The sequence below is a fragment of the Gopherus evgoodei genome, chromosome 24 (assembly GCF_007399415.2).
Source record: "Gopherus evgoodei ecotype Sinaloan lineage chromosome 24, rGopEvg1_v1.p, whole genome shotgun sequence".
NCBI classification, from domain to species: domain Eukaryota; kingdom Metazoa; phylum Chordata; order Testudines; family Testudinidae; genus Gopherus; species Gopherus evgoodei.
The window spans coordinates 11192178-11209913 of NC_044345.1; the positions used below are offsets into that span (position 1 = coordinate 11192178).

Here is a 17736-nt window from a genome sequence, read left to right on the forward strand (position 1 = left end):
CATTTTTGGGGCATTAATGAGGAATGCCAGCTCCCTAGAAGACCGAAGGCCTTAAGCTCGGAGGTGACCATGAGCACTCGAGCAGAGAGATGATGCGTCCGCCGTCAGGGGCAGTGAGGGCTGGGGCGGATGAAACCGCATCCCTGTCCACACCAAGGAGGGAGTTAGCCACCACTCTAGGGAGCCTAAGGCGTTCGAGGGAACGGTGACTACCATGACCATTGGCTCCCTGTCCAAGCGGTACGCCGAGGTGGGCCGGACTTGGAAAGGACGGAGGCGGAGCTTGGCGTGTTTGGTTACAAACTTGCGGGCAACCATGGACCCAGGAGACTGAGACAAGAACGAGCTGAGGTCGTTGGGAAAGCCTTCAGACCTCAGATGATTGTTGCCATCGCCTAAAACCGCAGTTGTGATAAGCAGGCTCCGGCTAGGTAGGAGACCAGGATAGCCCCTAGGAAGCCCAACCTCTGCGTGGGAACCAGAGTGGATTGCTCTATAGTAATCATCAGGCCTTGATCTGTGAATAAGACCGTGACGATGCCCACGGGCTGAGTGGTTTGTGTCTCAGAGTCTCCTCGGATAAGCGAATCGTCCAAATACGGAAAAACGCATATCCGACATCAGCGACGGTAGGCGGCGACTATGGCCGTAAACCGGGAGTATTCACCGCTGGCTATAAAGCGGAGGCATCTCCCGTGCGGAGGGAAGATGGCATTGCGAAAGTACGCGTCCTTCATATCCAGGGCGGCATAGTACCCCCACGAGGCAAGGATGGAATAATGGTTCCCAGGGATACCATGCATAACTTCAACCTTATCCTAACCCGGTTGAGTCCGTGCAGGACCAGGGAGGTCTGAGACCTGTGTTCGAGTGGGGGACTAGGGCATAACGGGAGTAAAACCCTTTGCCCCTTTCGTCCGCTGAAGGGGGACAGGGCTGGAGCAATTTAAAGGTGGTACCTATGCTCCATCGTGCGCAGGACCCAGCGATCTAAAAGTAACTGGGGCCATGCCAGGAGAAAGCGGGATCGGGATCCCGTCCTGCGACTGGTACGCCGCCCTAGGCGAACCTTGGAAGGTCCGTCTTTGGTCCCAGTGGTAATTGCGAGGGACCTTGACTTTGGCTTTTTAGGGGGCCTGACGTTTGTCTGCAACCACCTTGGCCTTGCCGTTTTCCAGAGTTCTGCCTCTGGCTAGGCACAGAGTATGGCGGCTGGGGCCATAAAGGCCTGCGTTTGGTCGCTGGCGTATACATGCTGAGACGCATTAGGACCCTATTGCCCAGCAGGCTTCGCAGTCTGGGGCTGTCTCTGCCGCGAAGATGCCTTTACCAACAAAGGGTAAATTCTTTCCCCCGTCCTCCAAGACGGCAGCGAACTCCAGGTGGGAGTTTTTGAGGGAGAAACTCCTTCACCCAGGTGCTATAATTATCGCAGCTAAGCAAGGCTTGTTGCTTTGCTACCCAGAGCTGCAGGGCCCCTGTAGAGTACACCTTGCATTCGCCAAGGCTCTTTCTGCTTCGGGGTTGGCGCCCGCTGGCCATCATATCAGGATCGTGGTCCTGAGCATAAAATCTGCGCATATGGGATGACACGGATGCGTGTCCGGACGGCCATGGAGGTACTAAAAGAAGGCACAGGCAGAGTCTCTGACTCACTCGGACCTTGCCCAACTCTGCACCGGGGACCGGCATCAGGAGGCGTAACGGTACCTGGAACGAGATCCAGACCCGCAACAGAACGGTGTCGGGAGGTCGACCGAGATCTCGAGGCTCGGAGAAGAGCTACAGGAGTCAAGGTACCTGCCCCGGTGCCAGATGTCGGAACGGTGCCGATAGCGGGTCGGCGAACGGGATACCGACCGGTGCAGCGAGCGTGACCAGTACCGAGGAAAACAGCACCGGGACTGCCAGTGGTGTCCGGCGTGCCGACAGGACTTGGAGTGTCTGCGGGACCGTGATCATGAACGGTGCCGCTCTGCTGTACTGACAGGGGACAGTCCCCTGAAGAGACTGTATTACCCGCACCGGCGGTGCCGGGGTCAGGCAGCACTGACTCTGTCATGGCACTGAGAGCCCTCGCCGTTGGTAACATCTCCGGCGTGAAGGGAACAGCAGGCTCAACCACAGTGCGTACTGGGGAGCTGTCAGGCACCGGATTCGACGGCCCTCGTGGGACCGGGATCCACGGTACCGAGGTCATCAGAGTTTCGGTAGGTGCCGGTGCCGGGCGAACCGAGTTAGATAAGCTGTCTGGCTGCGGTGCCGTCAGCACTGAAGCAGCGGGAGTAATACGCTCAACCACGGCGCGTGCCGGGGAGCCGTCGGGCACCGGATTCGATAGCCCTTGTGGGACTGGAATCGACGGTGCCGATGTTGTCGGTGCCTCAGAGGCTTCGGTGCCGGGCAATCCGACATAGACTAGCCCTCTGGCTGCGGTGCCGTTGGCATGGAAGCAGCCGGAGCAGGAGCTCAACCACGGCGCGTGCCGGGGAGCCGTCAGGCACCGGATTCTACGGCCCTTGCGGGACCGGGATCGACGGTGCCGACGTCATCGGTGCCGCAGCAGGTGTCGGTGCCGGGCGCTCCGACTTAGACTAGCCCTCTGGCTGCGGTGCCGTTGGCACGGAAGCAGCCGGAGCCTTAGCTCGACCACGGCGCGTGCCGGGGAGCCGCCAGGCACCGGATCCTACGGCCCTTGCGGGACCGGGGATCGACGGTGCCGACGTCATCGGTGCCGCAACAGGTGTCGGTGCCGGGCGATCCGACGTAGACGAGCTCTCTGGCTGCGGTGCCGTTGGCACGGAAGCAGCAGGAGCAGTAGCTCAACCACGGCGCGCGCCGGGGAGCCGTCAGGCACCGGGTTCTACGGCCCTTGTGGGACCGGAATCGACGGAGCCGACGTCATTGGTGCCGCAGCAGGTGCCGGTGCCGGGCGATCCGACTTAGACGAGCCCTCTGGCTGCGGTGCCGCTGGCACGGAAGCAGCAGGAGCAATACGCTCAACCACGGCGCGTGCCGGGGAGCCGTCAGGCACCGGATTCTACGGCCCTTGTGGGACCGGGATCGACGGTGACGACGTCATCGGTGCCGTAGCAGGTGTCGGCGCCGGGCGATCCGACTTAGACGAGCTCTCTGGCTGCGGTGCCGCTGGCACGGAAGCAGCAGGAGCAATACGCTCAACCACGGCGCGTGCCGGGGAGCCGTCAGGCACCGGATTCTACGGCCCTTGTGGGACCGGGATCGACGGTGACGACGTCATCGGTGCCGTAGCAGGTGTCGGCGCCGGGCGATCCGACTTAGACGAGCTCTCTGGCTGCGGTGCCGCTGGCACGGAAGCAGCAGGAGCAGTAGCTCAACCACAGCGCGCGCCGGGGAGCCGTCAGGCACCGGATTCTACGGCCCTCGTGGGACCGGGATCGACGGTGCCGACGTCGTCGGTGCCGGGCGAGCCATCTTAGACGAGCTGTCTAGCTGTGGTGCAGCTGGCACAGAAGCAGCAGGAGCAGTAAGCTCTACCACGGCGCGAGCCGGGGAGCTGCCAGGCACCGGATTCCATGGTCCTGGGGGACTGGAATCGACGGAGCCGAAGTCATCGGTGCCTCTGCAGGTGACGGTGCCGAATAACGCAACTTAGGCGAGCTCTCTGGCTGCGATGCAGGTGGCACGGAAGTAGCGGGAGCAGGGGGCTCAACCACGGCGCATGCCGGGGAGCCGCCAGGCACCAGCAGGAATCGTAGACTCTCTCGACCTCGGAAGAAGAGAGCGGTGCCGAGTCGACATCGGTGCCGGCGACGGTCGGTGCCGAAAGGCCTTGGTGGTACCGGCGGGGTCCGGTGCCGAGGAGGCGCTTCTGCCCGCCGCTTGAACATCGCTCGGCGCCCAAGGTGGAGGGGTAAGTGAAAGTCCCGCACCTTTTTGTTCTCGGCTTAAAAGCCTTGCAAATGGGGCACTTATCTGTCAAGTGTGACTTCAACAGGAGTCATGTAGATCTCTCTTCGGCCGCGGCTTCTGGCAAGCCGGGCCCCTTTTAAAACCCGGTGAGCCATGCATGGCTCCGGCACTGGGCTCATGGAAGGGGCTACTTCCTGAACCCCGCTAACTAAACTAACCATGTTAGCAAAGAAAACACGTATAACCATACAAATATATATATAAAAGAGTTATAACTGCATAATTATATACGAGAAAACGAGTAGCTAGGGAAGTGGAGGTCAGCTAAGCCGCGCTCCACTGTTCCAACGACCGACACGGGCGGTAAGAAGGAACTGAGGAGCGGGTGGGCCGGCAGGGGTATATATCAAGCGCCATGATGGCGCCACTATAGGGGGCGACCTGCCGGCCCACTGAGTTGCTAGGGTAAAAGTTTTCCGATGAATGTGCACGCGCGGCGCGTACACCTAACTGGAATGGATATGAGCAATCACTCGAAGAAGAACTGGGTATGTTTAGTTCGGAAAAGGAGATTAATGGGGGACATGATAGCTGTCTTCAAATACTTGAAAGGCTGCCATAAAAAAGATGGAAAAAAGTTGTTCTTTTTTGTCACAGAGGCCAGGACAAAAGGCAATGAGTTCAAACTAGAGCACAGAGATTTAGATTAAACCTCCGGAAAACCCTCCTAATGGTAAGAACAGTAGGACAGCAGAGCAGACTGCCTCGGGAGGCTGTGGAAGCTCCTCCACTGGCGGTTTTCAAAAAGAGGCTGGAGCCATCTGTCTGGGATGGTTTAGACACAACAAATCCTACATCTTGGCAGGGGGTTAGACTAGATGACTTTTGCAGTCCCTTCTAACCCTATGATTCTAACCTCTACTGGCAAACCCTTTCTAGTGTGGCCACAGCCAGTATGTCACAGAGACCCCAGTCACAGGGCTTAGATGCGCACCAGAAGGATGTCCTGCTGGGTTTGGGCCCATTCCTGATCTGGTGGCAGGTTGCTACACACTCCCCTGCCTTCCCCCACCCCCCAGACTTGCCTGCACTCTCATGAACATGTGTGTGCTCACCAGTCCTCTGCCCAAGTCTTACGCTTACAATCCCCTCAGGCTGGGTACACACCAGCATTTTGCTGGGATTCCCTGTCCCTGCACCAGCCTCTGTGCAGGGTTGCAGTAATAAACAATGAAGTGGCTAAACTAACCTAAGCTAAATGCCACCATCCCCAAACAAGAAGTGGGTAAACTCAGTTTATCCAAGTTTACTCTCAGCTCCACGATCGGACTTGCGGCACCCATGGCAAAGGGCTCCAGCACAGACCAGCCAGTAGCGCATTAACGGCCACGAGGCCTAACCCTGCTCAGAGCAGGCCCAGGTGAGCCAGTAATGCTGGAATGCCCAGTGTTCCCCCGGCTGCGACTGGTTGCCAGAAGGGCTATACCTGGGGGAGCTGAGGCAAACGGCCAGTGTACACAAGGGGCCGGATCTCAGCCCTGCTGTAATGGTGCCCAGTGTATGTGCAGCACAGGCCCAGCATCCCCTTTGCTAGCCCCTTGCAATTGCCTGGCAAAGGAGAACATGCTCCAGCAATACTGGTCTGCAGCCTGGGTCAATTAGAGCAGCTTGTGGGGCTGCCTGGAATCCAGGAGTCCCCTTCTCCCCCATCCCACTCTACCCTTTCTGTGCCTGCCAGCTGAGAGGTCCGAGGCCTCCAGGCAAGGAGGAGGGGGTGATGGGTATCACACATGGGCAGGGTCAGGTGGGGGTGGGTAGCAGAGTCAGTGAGTGGGCGGGAGCGCCAGGGGAATCCCCTCCCCCACCCTGGAGCAGCAGCCAGGCTCCTAAACAAAGGCCCCATTGGAAGGAACTAAACCCTGCAATAAGACTGCACTGGGGACCCCTCCCCAATCCCCTCCCCCAGCCCCTTCATAATCCCCTGCACTGGCTCTGCCCACTCCTTCCCCCTCATTGGATTGGCAACAAAACATCATTGACCTTAGCAACCCCAGCCTCCCATTGCTTAGCAACCACTGTTCAAAGGGATACAAGGGAGGCTGCAGCCCCCCCATTAGCTGCTTCTGAGTCTGGCAGCAGGAGTGGCAGGTCCGGGCTGGAGAGGAGGGCAAAGCAGGGTAGCTGGGGGACAGAGGCTGCACTGACTGACATGGGGGAGACTGGGAAATGAGGAGGAAAATGAGAGTGGGAGAGAGGAAGAACTGTTCACATCCCCACCAGGCAGCAGCACTGGTGCCGCATCCTTGTCCCAGATGGGGATTTACTCGAGGCTCAGCGGCTGCCCCCTCAGTGCCCCACACTCAGTTCCTTGCAGCGGGCCAGAAGGAGCTCCCCTGAACCTCACTCTGCTCACCCTTGTCCATGATGCAGACACCACTTGGGCAGCAACTTGGTCTGAATTGAATCCATTCCCAGGGGCCTCGAAACACCACCCCAAAGCAGCCTCCATGAAGCCACCCCCAAGTCAGGCAGACAGAGGCTGGCAAGATCAGGACACCTGCAGCTAGCCCCACAGGACCCTAGGGAGAGAGGAACTCCATGCCCTGCCTTAGCCAGTCCTGTCTGGGTGTGGTTGCGCCCAGCTGCCAGGCAGGGACAGGGGGCATGGGTCCATGGTTCAGGCTTTAGGGCCTAGATTAAGAAGGGCTTGCTTTGTCTAGTGGCACTAAGATCCTGCATCTTTAAAATTATTTCTCTATGTTTATCCTCCCCCATCCATGTTCCTCACACCTTCTTGTCAACTGCTGGAAATGGGCCATTTTGATTACCACAACAGAAAGGTTTTTTTTCTTCTGCTGGTAATAGCAAACCTTAACTGATCACTCTCGTTATAGTATGTATGGTCACACCCATTGTTTCATGCTCTCTGTGTATATATATAGCTTCCTACTGTATTTTCCACACTGTGTCCATCCAATGAAGTGGGTTTTACCCCACGAATGCTTATGCTCAAATCCATTTGTTAGGTTTTAGAGTAGCAGCCGTTTTAGTCTGTATCCGCAAAAAGAACAGGAGTACTTGTGGCACCCTAGAGACTAACACACTTATTTGAGCATAAGCTTTCATGTGCTACAGCCCACTTCATCGGAATGCATAGACTGGAACATACAGTGAGGAGATAGCTATACATTCAGAGAACATGAAAAGGTGGGAGTTGCCCAACCAACTCTGTTAGTCTCTAAGATGCCACAAGTACTCCTGTTCTTTTTGGGCAGGGAGAGTGACTCCTGGCCCCCACCTTGTTTCACAGGGAGCCCGACTAGCAGCACATACGAGCGTGGAGGAAGCAGCCTTCCAGGAGACAGCAAGAGTCATGGCCTGCCCCAGGCCCAGCAGATGCAGCTGGCTCACCAGCAGCAGCGGTCGCATCCTAAGCGATTGCCCTCCCCTGCTCACGGGCCCAGGGGGCATGCCACATGCAGGGGTGTATGTGAGATTCTTCCTGGCCCCCATCCAGCTGCTCCCACCAACGGCTGGAGCTGTTTGAAAAGCACCACATGGGAACTGTGGCAACGGGACTGAAATCCCAGCCTGACCTCCCTGGTGAAACCACAGGCACTTCCCCTTGGCAGGCCCCGCCCCCACCCCACTCCTAACTCACTCCCATCCCCCAGGGAAGATTGAAAATAAGCAGCCAGTTGCCATGGGAACAAGGGTGTCATTGAGCAGCCCCAGGACCCTGCCATGGGCGCAATGCCCTTCCAGCCCCTCCCCTCAGCACAGCTCTGCCCCCGGCCCAGCCCCCGGCCCTGCCCTCTCCCGCCAGCACAGCTCTGCCCTGGGCCAGCACCATCCCAGTTCCCCTCTTCCCAGCATGGCTCTGTCCAGGGCCCAGCCCTCCCCTGCCTGCTCCTGGCTCTACCCTGGGTCCAGCCCCCAGCCCTGCCCCATCCTGCCAGCATGGCTCAGCTTTGGGCCCAGCACCCTCCCCCCAGCACAGCTCTGGGCCGAGCGCCTCTGGCAGCATCCCATCCCACTGCAACTGTGCCTTGGGGCCAATGACTTCACAGCTGCAACCCCTCTGCCCTTAATTGGATCCCTCCGGTCAGTATCTATCCAGCCAACCAGCTTTTCCATGTGCCAGCCCACAGGCTCTCTCCATGCACTCCATGAGTCAAACCAGGCTCATCTTTTTCCCTCATCAGTACCAGGAGAGGGGCTCTGCAAACCTCTCGCTGTCCTTCCCTGGGTGGCCCTTTTGTCCCAGTGTGGCCAACTGCAACTTCTCCCCAGTTGTGTTGCCACTGCGCCCACAGGAGCAGCTCCTGGAGCATGCAGGGCTGCTGGGAATTGCTGCATTCCACAGAGCTGACTGGGGGAGGGAGGAAATGTGCTCTTATTGCAATCACTATTGGGAGCAGAGAAATCCTGTCAGTATCCCAATCCACCCAGAAATACATCATCCCCCCCACGTGGTCTCTGCCGCTGGTGCATGCTTCCATGCATGGCACTGCATCTGCATTAGGGCTGATGCATACAGAAGTACTGAAGTGCAGCCACCTCTAGGGAGGTGGCAACTAGTCAACACAGCAAATGTTTAGTGTCAAAAGGAATTGCCTGGGATCTTGAACTGCCTATACAAAGCAGACAGAAACCAAGGCTTTTAAATCCTCCTCCAAGAGACCTACAGACCCAGGATCATGCCATGGGAGGATGAGGCATTGACAGGTTGGCATTGCATTATGGTTCCAGGGAGCTAGGCACTTAACCAGTGACAAACATGTCTGTAGCATGCTGGGAGCTTTGGCTGGGCTGTCCCTGAGGGGCCCCGCAAGCTGCTGTGCTTTCAGGCCTGGCCAGTAGGTAGCATCAGGGGAGCCCCTCACTGATGTAGAGATGCCTGCGAGCAGCACTGAACCCTGCTTTCCAGGGCCCTGGCAAGACCCCTGGCCTCAGCAGCTCACATACCAGGAACAGCAGCCACAGCTGCACGGAGAAAGGAGCCAGTTCCAAGTCACAGTGCTGAGTGGGGCAGCTCTCCAATCAGTGAACCAGAGCCCGCCAGGAATACCTTCCACACCCCCAGAAACCAGACCTCAAAGCAGACTTGGAGAGAGAGGTCTTGGAGACGTGTGCCACTCGGCAAATCGCTCCCTTTATCCAGGCATCAGAGTCCCATCAGCTCCCTCGTTAGCCCTGCAGAGACAGCACAGCCACAGGAGAGGAGCTGGATTCGTCTGGCTTGCACTTCATCCTGGCATTGGGGATGGGGTTAAAGGCATTAGGAGACAGACAGGTGGAATTAGCTCCATTCGGAAGGCAGAGTCTTTCCTGCTGGGTAATATGAGAGTGGGCGGGAGAGCCCAGGAGCCTAGGGGCAGCACATACTTGTCAGCTGAGCAGCAGAGCTGGGCCAACTCCCCCCTCCCCCACTGCAGTGTCTCTCCCATGCTTACAGTTGGCTAATATAATGCTCATTTTTCGCCAAAATCCTCTCCACCTCAACCCATGCTGAAAGCTGTGATTTCCATGGGTGCAGGGCCACCCTGCTGGCCACAGGCTTTTCTTGGTCTGCATTTTGGTGTCCAAGACACCAGCTCTCATTGGACAGCTTGGGCACAGGAGGGATTTACTTTTTTTTTATTTTTGCTTTTGAAACAAAGTCCAACAATATTTTTGCAGCCAGCCCTGCTCACGCTGGAGGGATACTCCTGCTATAGCTTGCCAATGCAGCCTTGTCTGGGCAAAGTTTGGGTGCCCCAGCTCTATCCCATCCTGCCCCCTGCAGCCTGGCTGTAACAGATCTTTATTGGAATGTGGTTTGCGTTATTGGGATGTGTTAGTACCACCAGTCTCAGCCCCACCAGTACCACCAGATCTCAGGGCCGTCACTCTCCAGCCCCATAGCCAGCCCTCCGACTCCGCCCCAAGCCAAAGCTTTCAGCATTCCCTGCAACAGACACCAATCCTTTCCCTTTCATTAAGAGAAGATCCTGTTGCTCACGGCCCTGTGTTTGCAAAGAGCCCCGAAAATCTGCCACTGTTCCACTTTAAATACCCTCTGAGTTGGAGAACATCCCCCTCCCACGCCACTGTCCCCTCTCCAGCAGCTTCGCTCCAAATCCCACTCCGCCCAGTACTGCCAATTAGCAGCTTTGCCGAAATCCCCTTCCCAAGCTCAACCTTCAAGTGACCCACCAGGCAGGGCTGAGCAGGCAGCACACACAGCCCCAGGGCTCCAGCAGCAGTCAAGCCATAAAAGTGTGGAGAAAGGCTGGCTCAGCCCCAGTGTGAGTGTGTGTTTGTGTGCGCGCGCGGGGTGAGGGTGTGTGTGTCGATGACCCTTCAGGCACAGAGATCCTAACCCAGGGCTGGCCTGGGAGAGGGAGAGGGGTGTGTATGTGTGTCTGTGTCTCCCAAGGAGATTTTAGTTTTGTTTGTCCCCAAACACTGAGTGACTCTCAGAGCTGCGATTGGTTGGGGCCTGAACAGGCAGGACAGTGCCCAGTTCCATGGTGTTGTTGGACTTAGTCCTCTCCTGTAAGGGGAGCTGTCTGGTACTCAGGGCAACAAGGGTGGAGTGGGGAGCAGGGAATATTGGACATACCAGGTAGGTGCAGCTGATGGGCAGCACTGTGACACAAGGCAGCATGGATGGGGCAGAGGAGTGTGACACAGACAGTGCGCGTGGAGCAGGGGCTGGGATACAGGGGCAGTGTGGATGGGGCACGGGGGGGTGTAACACAGGAGTAGGGGGCTGTGACACAAGGCTGTGTGTGTGTGTGTGTGTGTGTGTGTGTGTGTGTGTGTGTGTGTGTGAGAGAGAGAGAGAGAGAGGGGTGGGGTCATTGTAACAGGAGCCAGGGATGGGGGAGCTCTGAAGAGAAGTGCAGGTGGGGTGTGGGCATGGTGATGCAGGTACGTGTGGATGGGATTAGGGGGGCTGTGACTCGGGACGGGAGCTGTGACACAGGGCACTGTGGATGGGGCAGCTCAGGGGTTGTAACAGGAGCCAGGAGGCTGTGAAGAGAAGTGTGTGTGGGGGGGTAACACGGGCCGGGGGCTGTGATGCAGGAGCACTGCAGTTGGGGAAGGGAACAGGCTGTGACTGTCACACACAAGTCCACACTCAAGGTTGTGCCAAGGGCTCCCACAGGATCCCAGCTCATCCCGGAGCCCCAGGTGGCAGTTGGCGTCCAGGCATGAATTTCCCCCAGCAGCAGCAGGCCCCAGTTGGGATTATAATGGAACAAAGATCCCAGGAGCAGTGTCAATCTGACCTCTGATCCTATCAAGAAAGAACTTTTGTGTGGCCCAGGCCTGAGGCACCCATCTCCTGCACACAGCACAAAGGGGCCAGCGGCTTGTTCAGGCCTGGACCTACATCTGCTGCCTGCCCTTCTCCCAGCAGCCCCAGCCCCATGTGCCCCCCGCAAGGTTCTGTGCTGCAGGGAGTCCAGCTCCTCGTGTGGCCTGCTGCGCTGTTCCAGAGCCGAGCCCCGAAAACGCGGGTCCCTGGCAGCTCTGGCTGGGGAAGTGCAGGGTAAGACACTTCCTCCTGGTTCCCTCTCGCCCTGCGCCGAGCAGGACGCATGCACGTTGGGCAGCAAGACACGGCCCAGGAGAGACTAGTACACTCCGATGCAAGGCAAAGATGTACCACCAAGCCACTGAAACACTCTCACTTCAGCGCAGACAGGTGATGCTGTGCATGGACACGGGCTCAGAGCCTGGCAGTGCACCTGTCTCACGCAGCCCCAGACAGGCCTGTTCCCAGGCTGGAGGGAGGAGAGTCTCCTGGCAAGCAGAGGCCACCAACACATCAATAAGGGGAGGGTCACGCAATGGGAGTTTCCTGCCACAGCAGGTGACCATTACTGTGTGCACAGCCCCATCCCCTCCCCCACACTCAGCCATCAGCTGGGATGTGTGTAGCTAAGGCCAGATTTGCCTCCCCCACTCTCCTCAGCACAAAGCCTTAGGCATGAGGGTGGGCGAGGGAACCCCGCCTGGTGCCATGCAGCCCCTCACAGCCACCCTCCTCCACACCCCATCTCTACCAGCAGAGACAGTCGGACCAGTCAGTCCAAGCTGCAGGGATGGACCCCTTCACCTCCCTGCCTTGCCCCATGGCCATCCCTTCCCTCAGCCGCCCTGGGCACGGGGAAAGCCCTGCCTGATGTACCACGCAGCCCATGGGGCATGACTAATGCAGCCTGACAGCAGCAGCCCTCCGCTGGGGCCCAGCCGGGGGGGCGGGGAGGAGTGTGCGGCAGGCAGAGCACCAGTGCGCTGTACACACAGGAAGACCCAGAGCAAGTCCAGCACAGGGAATGCCACGGCCTCACCCTCCTGGGACCTGGCCAGTCACTAGATACTGCAGTCACGGGAGGAACCCTGGGCTCCTGCCAGGAAACTCCTCTGGGCCCCAGAGAGGGATGAGCTCGCCTCAGGGAAGGCAAACACCATCCAGCTGTGTAACCCAACCACTCGACTGCACCTCAGCCACTGGATCAAATACCACAGAACCAGCCACTGCCCTACTGCTCCCCCATCGCTGCACCCCACCTAGGGAGCCTCCAGCCCTGAGACAAGCCAGCATGTCCTCTGCTACATTCCACCCTGCCAGACGTCTACCTCGATATACACCAGTGTCCCCTCCACTACGTCCCAGCCCACCCCCGACTTCCACTACCTCCATATACACCAGTGTCCCCTCCACTACGTCCCAGCCCACCCCCAACTTCCCCTACCTCCGTATACATCAGTGTCCCCTCCACTACGTCCCAGCCCACCCCCGACTTCCACTACCTCCATATACACCAGTGTCCCCTCCACTACGTCCCAGCCCACCCCCAACTTCCACTACCTCCATATACACCAGTGTCCCCTCCACTACGTCCCAGCCCACCCCCAACTTCCCCTACCTCCGTATACACCAGTGTCCCCTCCACTACGTCCCAGCCCCACCCCCGACTTCCACTATCTCTGTATACACCAGTGTCCCCTCAGACACTTCCCAGCGCCCCGGACACCTCCTCCCTCCGCACACACCAGCATCCCCTCTGCTACATCCCACTCCCACCCCCGACTTCCCCTACCTCGATATACACCAGTGTCCCCTCCACTACGTCCCAGCCCCACCCCCGACTTCCACTACCTCCATATACACCAGTGTCCCCTCCACTATGTCCCAGCCCACCCCCAACTTCTCCTACCTCCGTATACACCAGTGTCCCCTCCACTACGTCCCAGCCCCACCCCCGACTTCCACTATCTCTGTATACACCAGTGTCCCCTCAGACACTTCCCAGCGCCCCGGACACCTCCTCCCTCCGCACACACCAGCGTCTCCTCTGCTACATCCCACTCCCACCCCCGACTTCCCCTACCTCTATATACACCAGTGTCCCCTCCACTAGTCCCAGCCCCAACCCTGACTTCCCCTACCTCCGTATACACCAGTGTCCGCTCTGCTACATCCCAGCCAGACCCCCGACTTCTCCTACCTCCATATACATCAGCGTCCCCTCCACTACGTCCCAGCCATACCCCCGACTTCCCCTACCTCGATATACACCAGCGTCCCCTCAGACACCTCCCAGCGCCCCTCCGCTACATCCGACTGTCCCACCCTGATATACACCAACCCCTCCTCGCTACATCCCAGCCGCCCTAGCCCCCCGACTTCCCTTAGCTCCATATACATCAGTGTCCCTTCCGCTACGTTCCAGCCTTCCTTCTCCCCCAACCTTCTCTTAGCCTAATATACACCAGCATCTCCTCCACTATGTCCCAGCCCTGTCCCCAACTTCCCCTACCTCCATATACACCAGCTCCTCTGCTACATCCCAGCCCCACCACCGACTTTCCCTATCTCCATATATACCAGTGTCCCCTCCGCTACATCCCAGCCACACCCCCAACTTCCCCTACCTCCATACACACCAGCATCCCCTCTGCTACGTCCCAGCCCTGTTCCCAACTTCCCCTACCTCCATATACACCAGCATCCCCTCCACTACATCCCAGCCCCCCTGACTGTCCCACCCCACTACATTCCAGCCCCCCCTGCCCCCAGACTTCTCCATTCTCAATATACACCAGTGTCCCATCCGCTACCTCCCAGCCCCACCCCCAGCTTCCCCTACCCTGATATACATTTGCTGCATCCCATTCCCCCTGGACTTCACCTGAATCGATATACACCAACATCCCCTCCGCTAACTCCCAGCCCCACCCCTGACTTCTCCTACCCCAATGTACACCAGCATTCTGTCCGCTACATCCCAGCCCCTCCCCCCAACTTTCCCTACCTCCATATATACCAGCGTTCCCTCTGCCACCTCCCAGTCCCCGGGTCCTCCCAATGGGTTCCCCTTTCCACTGCTGTCCCAGCATGCACTCACCTACAAACTCCGGATCGACGCGTGGGGAATAGAGCCCAAACTTGATGAAGATAGGGAGGAGGAAGCCAAAGCGGACCCACTCGATCACGTAGAGATGGGAGCGTGCCTCCTCTGCATTCAGGAGGTCACAGCCCAAGATCACGCTCTCTCCAACACGCCCAACCACAGCCTGAGACTCCACCTGGCCGTTACCTGCAGGGCCAGCACAAGGAGATTTCACGCTCATGGGGAAGATGTCTCATGAGCTGCAGCCCACAGTCTCCAGTGGAGTCCTTGCAATGTCCTGGAGCTCAGACACAGCACCAATAGGCCCCGCATCAGCCAGCCAAGCCCCACAGGTGTCCAAGTTATGCAAGCGGAGCCTGTGTGCCCTGCCCAGCCCAATACCCTGCAGCGTGGCAGGGCCCATCACACCCAGCACCCTGGCATGGCGCTCTCAGAGCAAGATCAAAAACCCTGAAAGGGAACGGCTTCTGGGCCATGAGTGACTCCTGGAGAGTGACTCCTGGAGAGTGCCTCACACTGCTCTGCTGAGGATGAGGGAACCCCATGGGGTGCAGCTCACGGTCTCAAAAGGCAGGAGAAGGTGAGAGCTAACACTTTGCCCTGTCCGGCTTTGCTGTGTGTGCCACAACAAAACAGTGCGTTCCATCCCCACATCCCAGCACCCTTCACAGAGGAAGAGCACCATCTTTGCCCTCCTTTTTAGAGCTATGCATGGATACAAAGTTTGTAGATATCCACATCTATATCACTGCATAATGCATGGCCAAAGAGAAAGGAACAGAGTAAGTGTGTGGGGGGTTACTGCATTTCCAACCCCAGGCCCTCTGCAGCAGGAAATAACTCTCTCGAACAGCCCTGCAGGCTGCTTGCTGGAACTCTAGGGCAGGGGCAGCACCAGGGGCCCTCAGGGATCCAGTCGTTATGGTCAGTGAGATTGAGCATCCCCAGTGGAGCTCCCTTAATGTAACCTCCTGCCTGGGCAGCAGGGCAGGGCACCACCTCCCCGGTAATCCCTCCCATCCCCTCCTCTTTGGCAGTTCAGCACTGTCTCTGCTCTCCATGAACATGGTCCCCCAGAGGAACATTAGCCTTCTTTGCTGTTCTAATCATGACCTCAGCAGCACCTGCACCCTCCCCACTGCACACCCCAAGCTCTGAGGCCTGATCAAATCCAATTCAAAGCCACAGATAGTGGGTTCAGTGGCTCCGGGTCAGGTCCCTGGTGCATACAGTTGTGGACAATACAGCATGCCATGTGCACCCGCTTACCTTCAGCAAAGTTGTTGGCGGACAGGCTGAGGTAGGCAATCCATAAACACCAATTCATAGCACAGCTCCCCCAACAATCACGTCGCACCACCTGCCCCAAGTCCTCCGGCTTGCCGCACTGCTCAATTAGAGACCAGGCCGGGCTGAGAGGCAAGGACCGAATGGCTGTGCAATGAGGCAGAAGGGTCTGGTGGCCCCCAGATGGGGCCCGTTAGGGCCAGGAGCACAGGACTCCTTCGCACTGTTCCTAGGTTCTGTGCTCTGGTAGCCTGATTGGAAAATGCAGCTCCTCAAACCAGGAGCCCTTAGCTAGCACAGACTGGGCGCTGCAGTCCAGGCAAGATCCAGCTTGTCTCAGCTCCCGGCTGCCCTTTGGTCTCCTGCGGGCTATCGGGAGCTCGGAGAAACACCTAGGAAATAAACCAGCACAAAGCCCTTAGGGAGCAGCTCAACACCTGGGCCAAGCAGAGGGGCCAGGAGTCCCAGCATGTCCCTGCCTCAGCTAGACACTGCACAGCCAAGTGCTCACAAAGCATCTGCCTCCTATTTGCACCCCTTTCTCCCCCTGCTCTGTTAACAGCAGCACGGGATGCTCATCTCTTTTCATCACTTCTCTCTCACCCAGTTCCCCCAGAGTTTGTGCTCTTCTGGGTACAGCAAGAGCCCCCTTAGGGACAGGCACGGAGCCCTCAGCCAACCTGTCCCTTCAGGAACGTTACCTATCCCCAGCCCAGGGACCCCTGGATATGGGGGTGAGGGAACAGCCCTGCTCCTCCAGTCCTCTGGTGGCTGGGAGCCTTTGCATTCTGCTTTGCTGGGGCTCTTCCCAGCTGATGACTCCATTAATAAGAAGCTATGCCCAGCAGGAACCTGGTGCACTGCCCGCTCAGTGCCCTGGTGCAGCATTGGGCCTACTGCCCTCGTGCTGGGATCCAGGCATGTGGCCTGGAAGATGTCGACAGGGGAGGCTCTCACTGTCCGTTCCCACCAGCCCCATTCCCTGTCCCTAGCATTGCCAGGAGCCAGTGCTCCTGGGCATATGCAAGGGGAGCAGCGCTAAGCCGAGCTCCTACCTGGCCGCTGCCTTTGTTCTAGGTCCCGGATCCGATTGCCATGCAGGGCCCTTCCTTGCTTTTATGCGGAAAACAAACTAACTTTCCTGCGGGGATCGAATGTGCCTGCAGCCAACGGCAAAGTCCAGCCCCTGCCCACGCCCAGCCACCCCCGCCCCGCCCCGCAGCCACCGCCGGTGCAAAACATTCAAAACCAAACACTGTGGCGTCTGGCGCGGGCAGCCCCCATTGGCCGGGCTCGCCCCCCACCGCAGCCTCTTCCCTCGCACCTCCTGTGTTCACCCTTCCCACGGGATCTCAGCGCCTCCCCACCAGGCTGGGTCGCTACAAACGGCGAAGCGGAGGGACAGAACCCAGGACTCCTCCCTGCTACCCAGAGACACCCCCCTCCCCGGGCCAGAAGGGAACCCAGGAGTCCGGCCCCGGCGCCCCCCGGGTACCTGCACGCGCGCTCGCCATGGGCACACAAGGCTCCTCCGCTGGCCGCGCGGCGCCCCGCGCACCTCGAGCGCTAGAGCAGCTTCGGCGCCAAGGTCCGGGCGCCAGTCCCCCCGGCCTGCGCTTCGGGAACGGCAGGGGCCTCTCCCGGGCACCCGCATCCGGCGAGCTGCCGGGGCCCAGGCGCTCATCCCCAGCCCGGGCCGGCTGGGACGCGCAGGAGGGAGCTCGCCAGCTCCCCGTGGCCCCGATCCCGACACTCCGCTCGGACCCAGCAACACAATAGGGGGCGGTGCCTCCGCGCCCCACAAGCCGCCCGTTGCCATGGGGACAGCCAATGCCCTGCCAGAGCTCCGGGCGCCCTCCGCGTCTCCAAGCGCCGGGCCCGCCCGCTGCTCCGGGAGCGGGCGGTGCGCGTCGGTCCCGGGCTCCGCCTGGTGGCTGCCTCCGCCCTGCGCGGGGACCGCTGGCACAGCGCTGGGGCGCAGGCCGCCTCTGGGGCGGGGCGCATCGCGCACGGGACCCGACGGGCCAGCACCGCGGGGCGGGCCGGGGTCTCGGTCATCGCCGCCCTGGCAGCGCAGCCGGTGGCGTGTGACGGTCGCTTGGCTCCGATCTGAGCAGGGGGTGGCAGCGCAGCCAGCCGGGAC

General features: G+C 59.1%; 1 protein-coding gene across 3 annotated transcripts in view; it reads right to left on the minus strand.

The window, feature by feature from the left end:
- IGSF9 (immunoglobulin superfamily member 9) overlaps positions 1-17343 on the minus strand; it is a 64279-nt gene extending 46936 nt beyond the window's left edge. The window contains exons 1-3 of one of the 3 annotated variants that reach the window (XM_030542287.1): positions 17089-17343; positions 15576-15985; positions 14301-14492 (exon numbers count right to left, since the gene is read on the minus strand). In XM_030542287.1, coding sequence (XP_030398147.1) covers positions 14301-14492; positions 15576-15633 — 250 coding nt within the window. In that variant the 5' untranslated portion in view covers positions 15634-15985; positions 17089-17343. Of the gene's footprint in view, positions 1-14300; positions 14493-15575; positions 15986-16648; positions 16711-17088 lie in introns of those variants that run through there. The other 2 variants (XM_030542289.1, XM_030542288.1) reach the window with 2 other exon arrangements.
- Between the last annotated feature and the right edge of the window lie 393 nt (positions 17344-17736).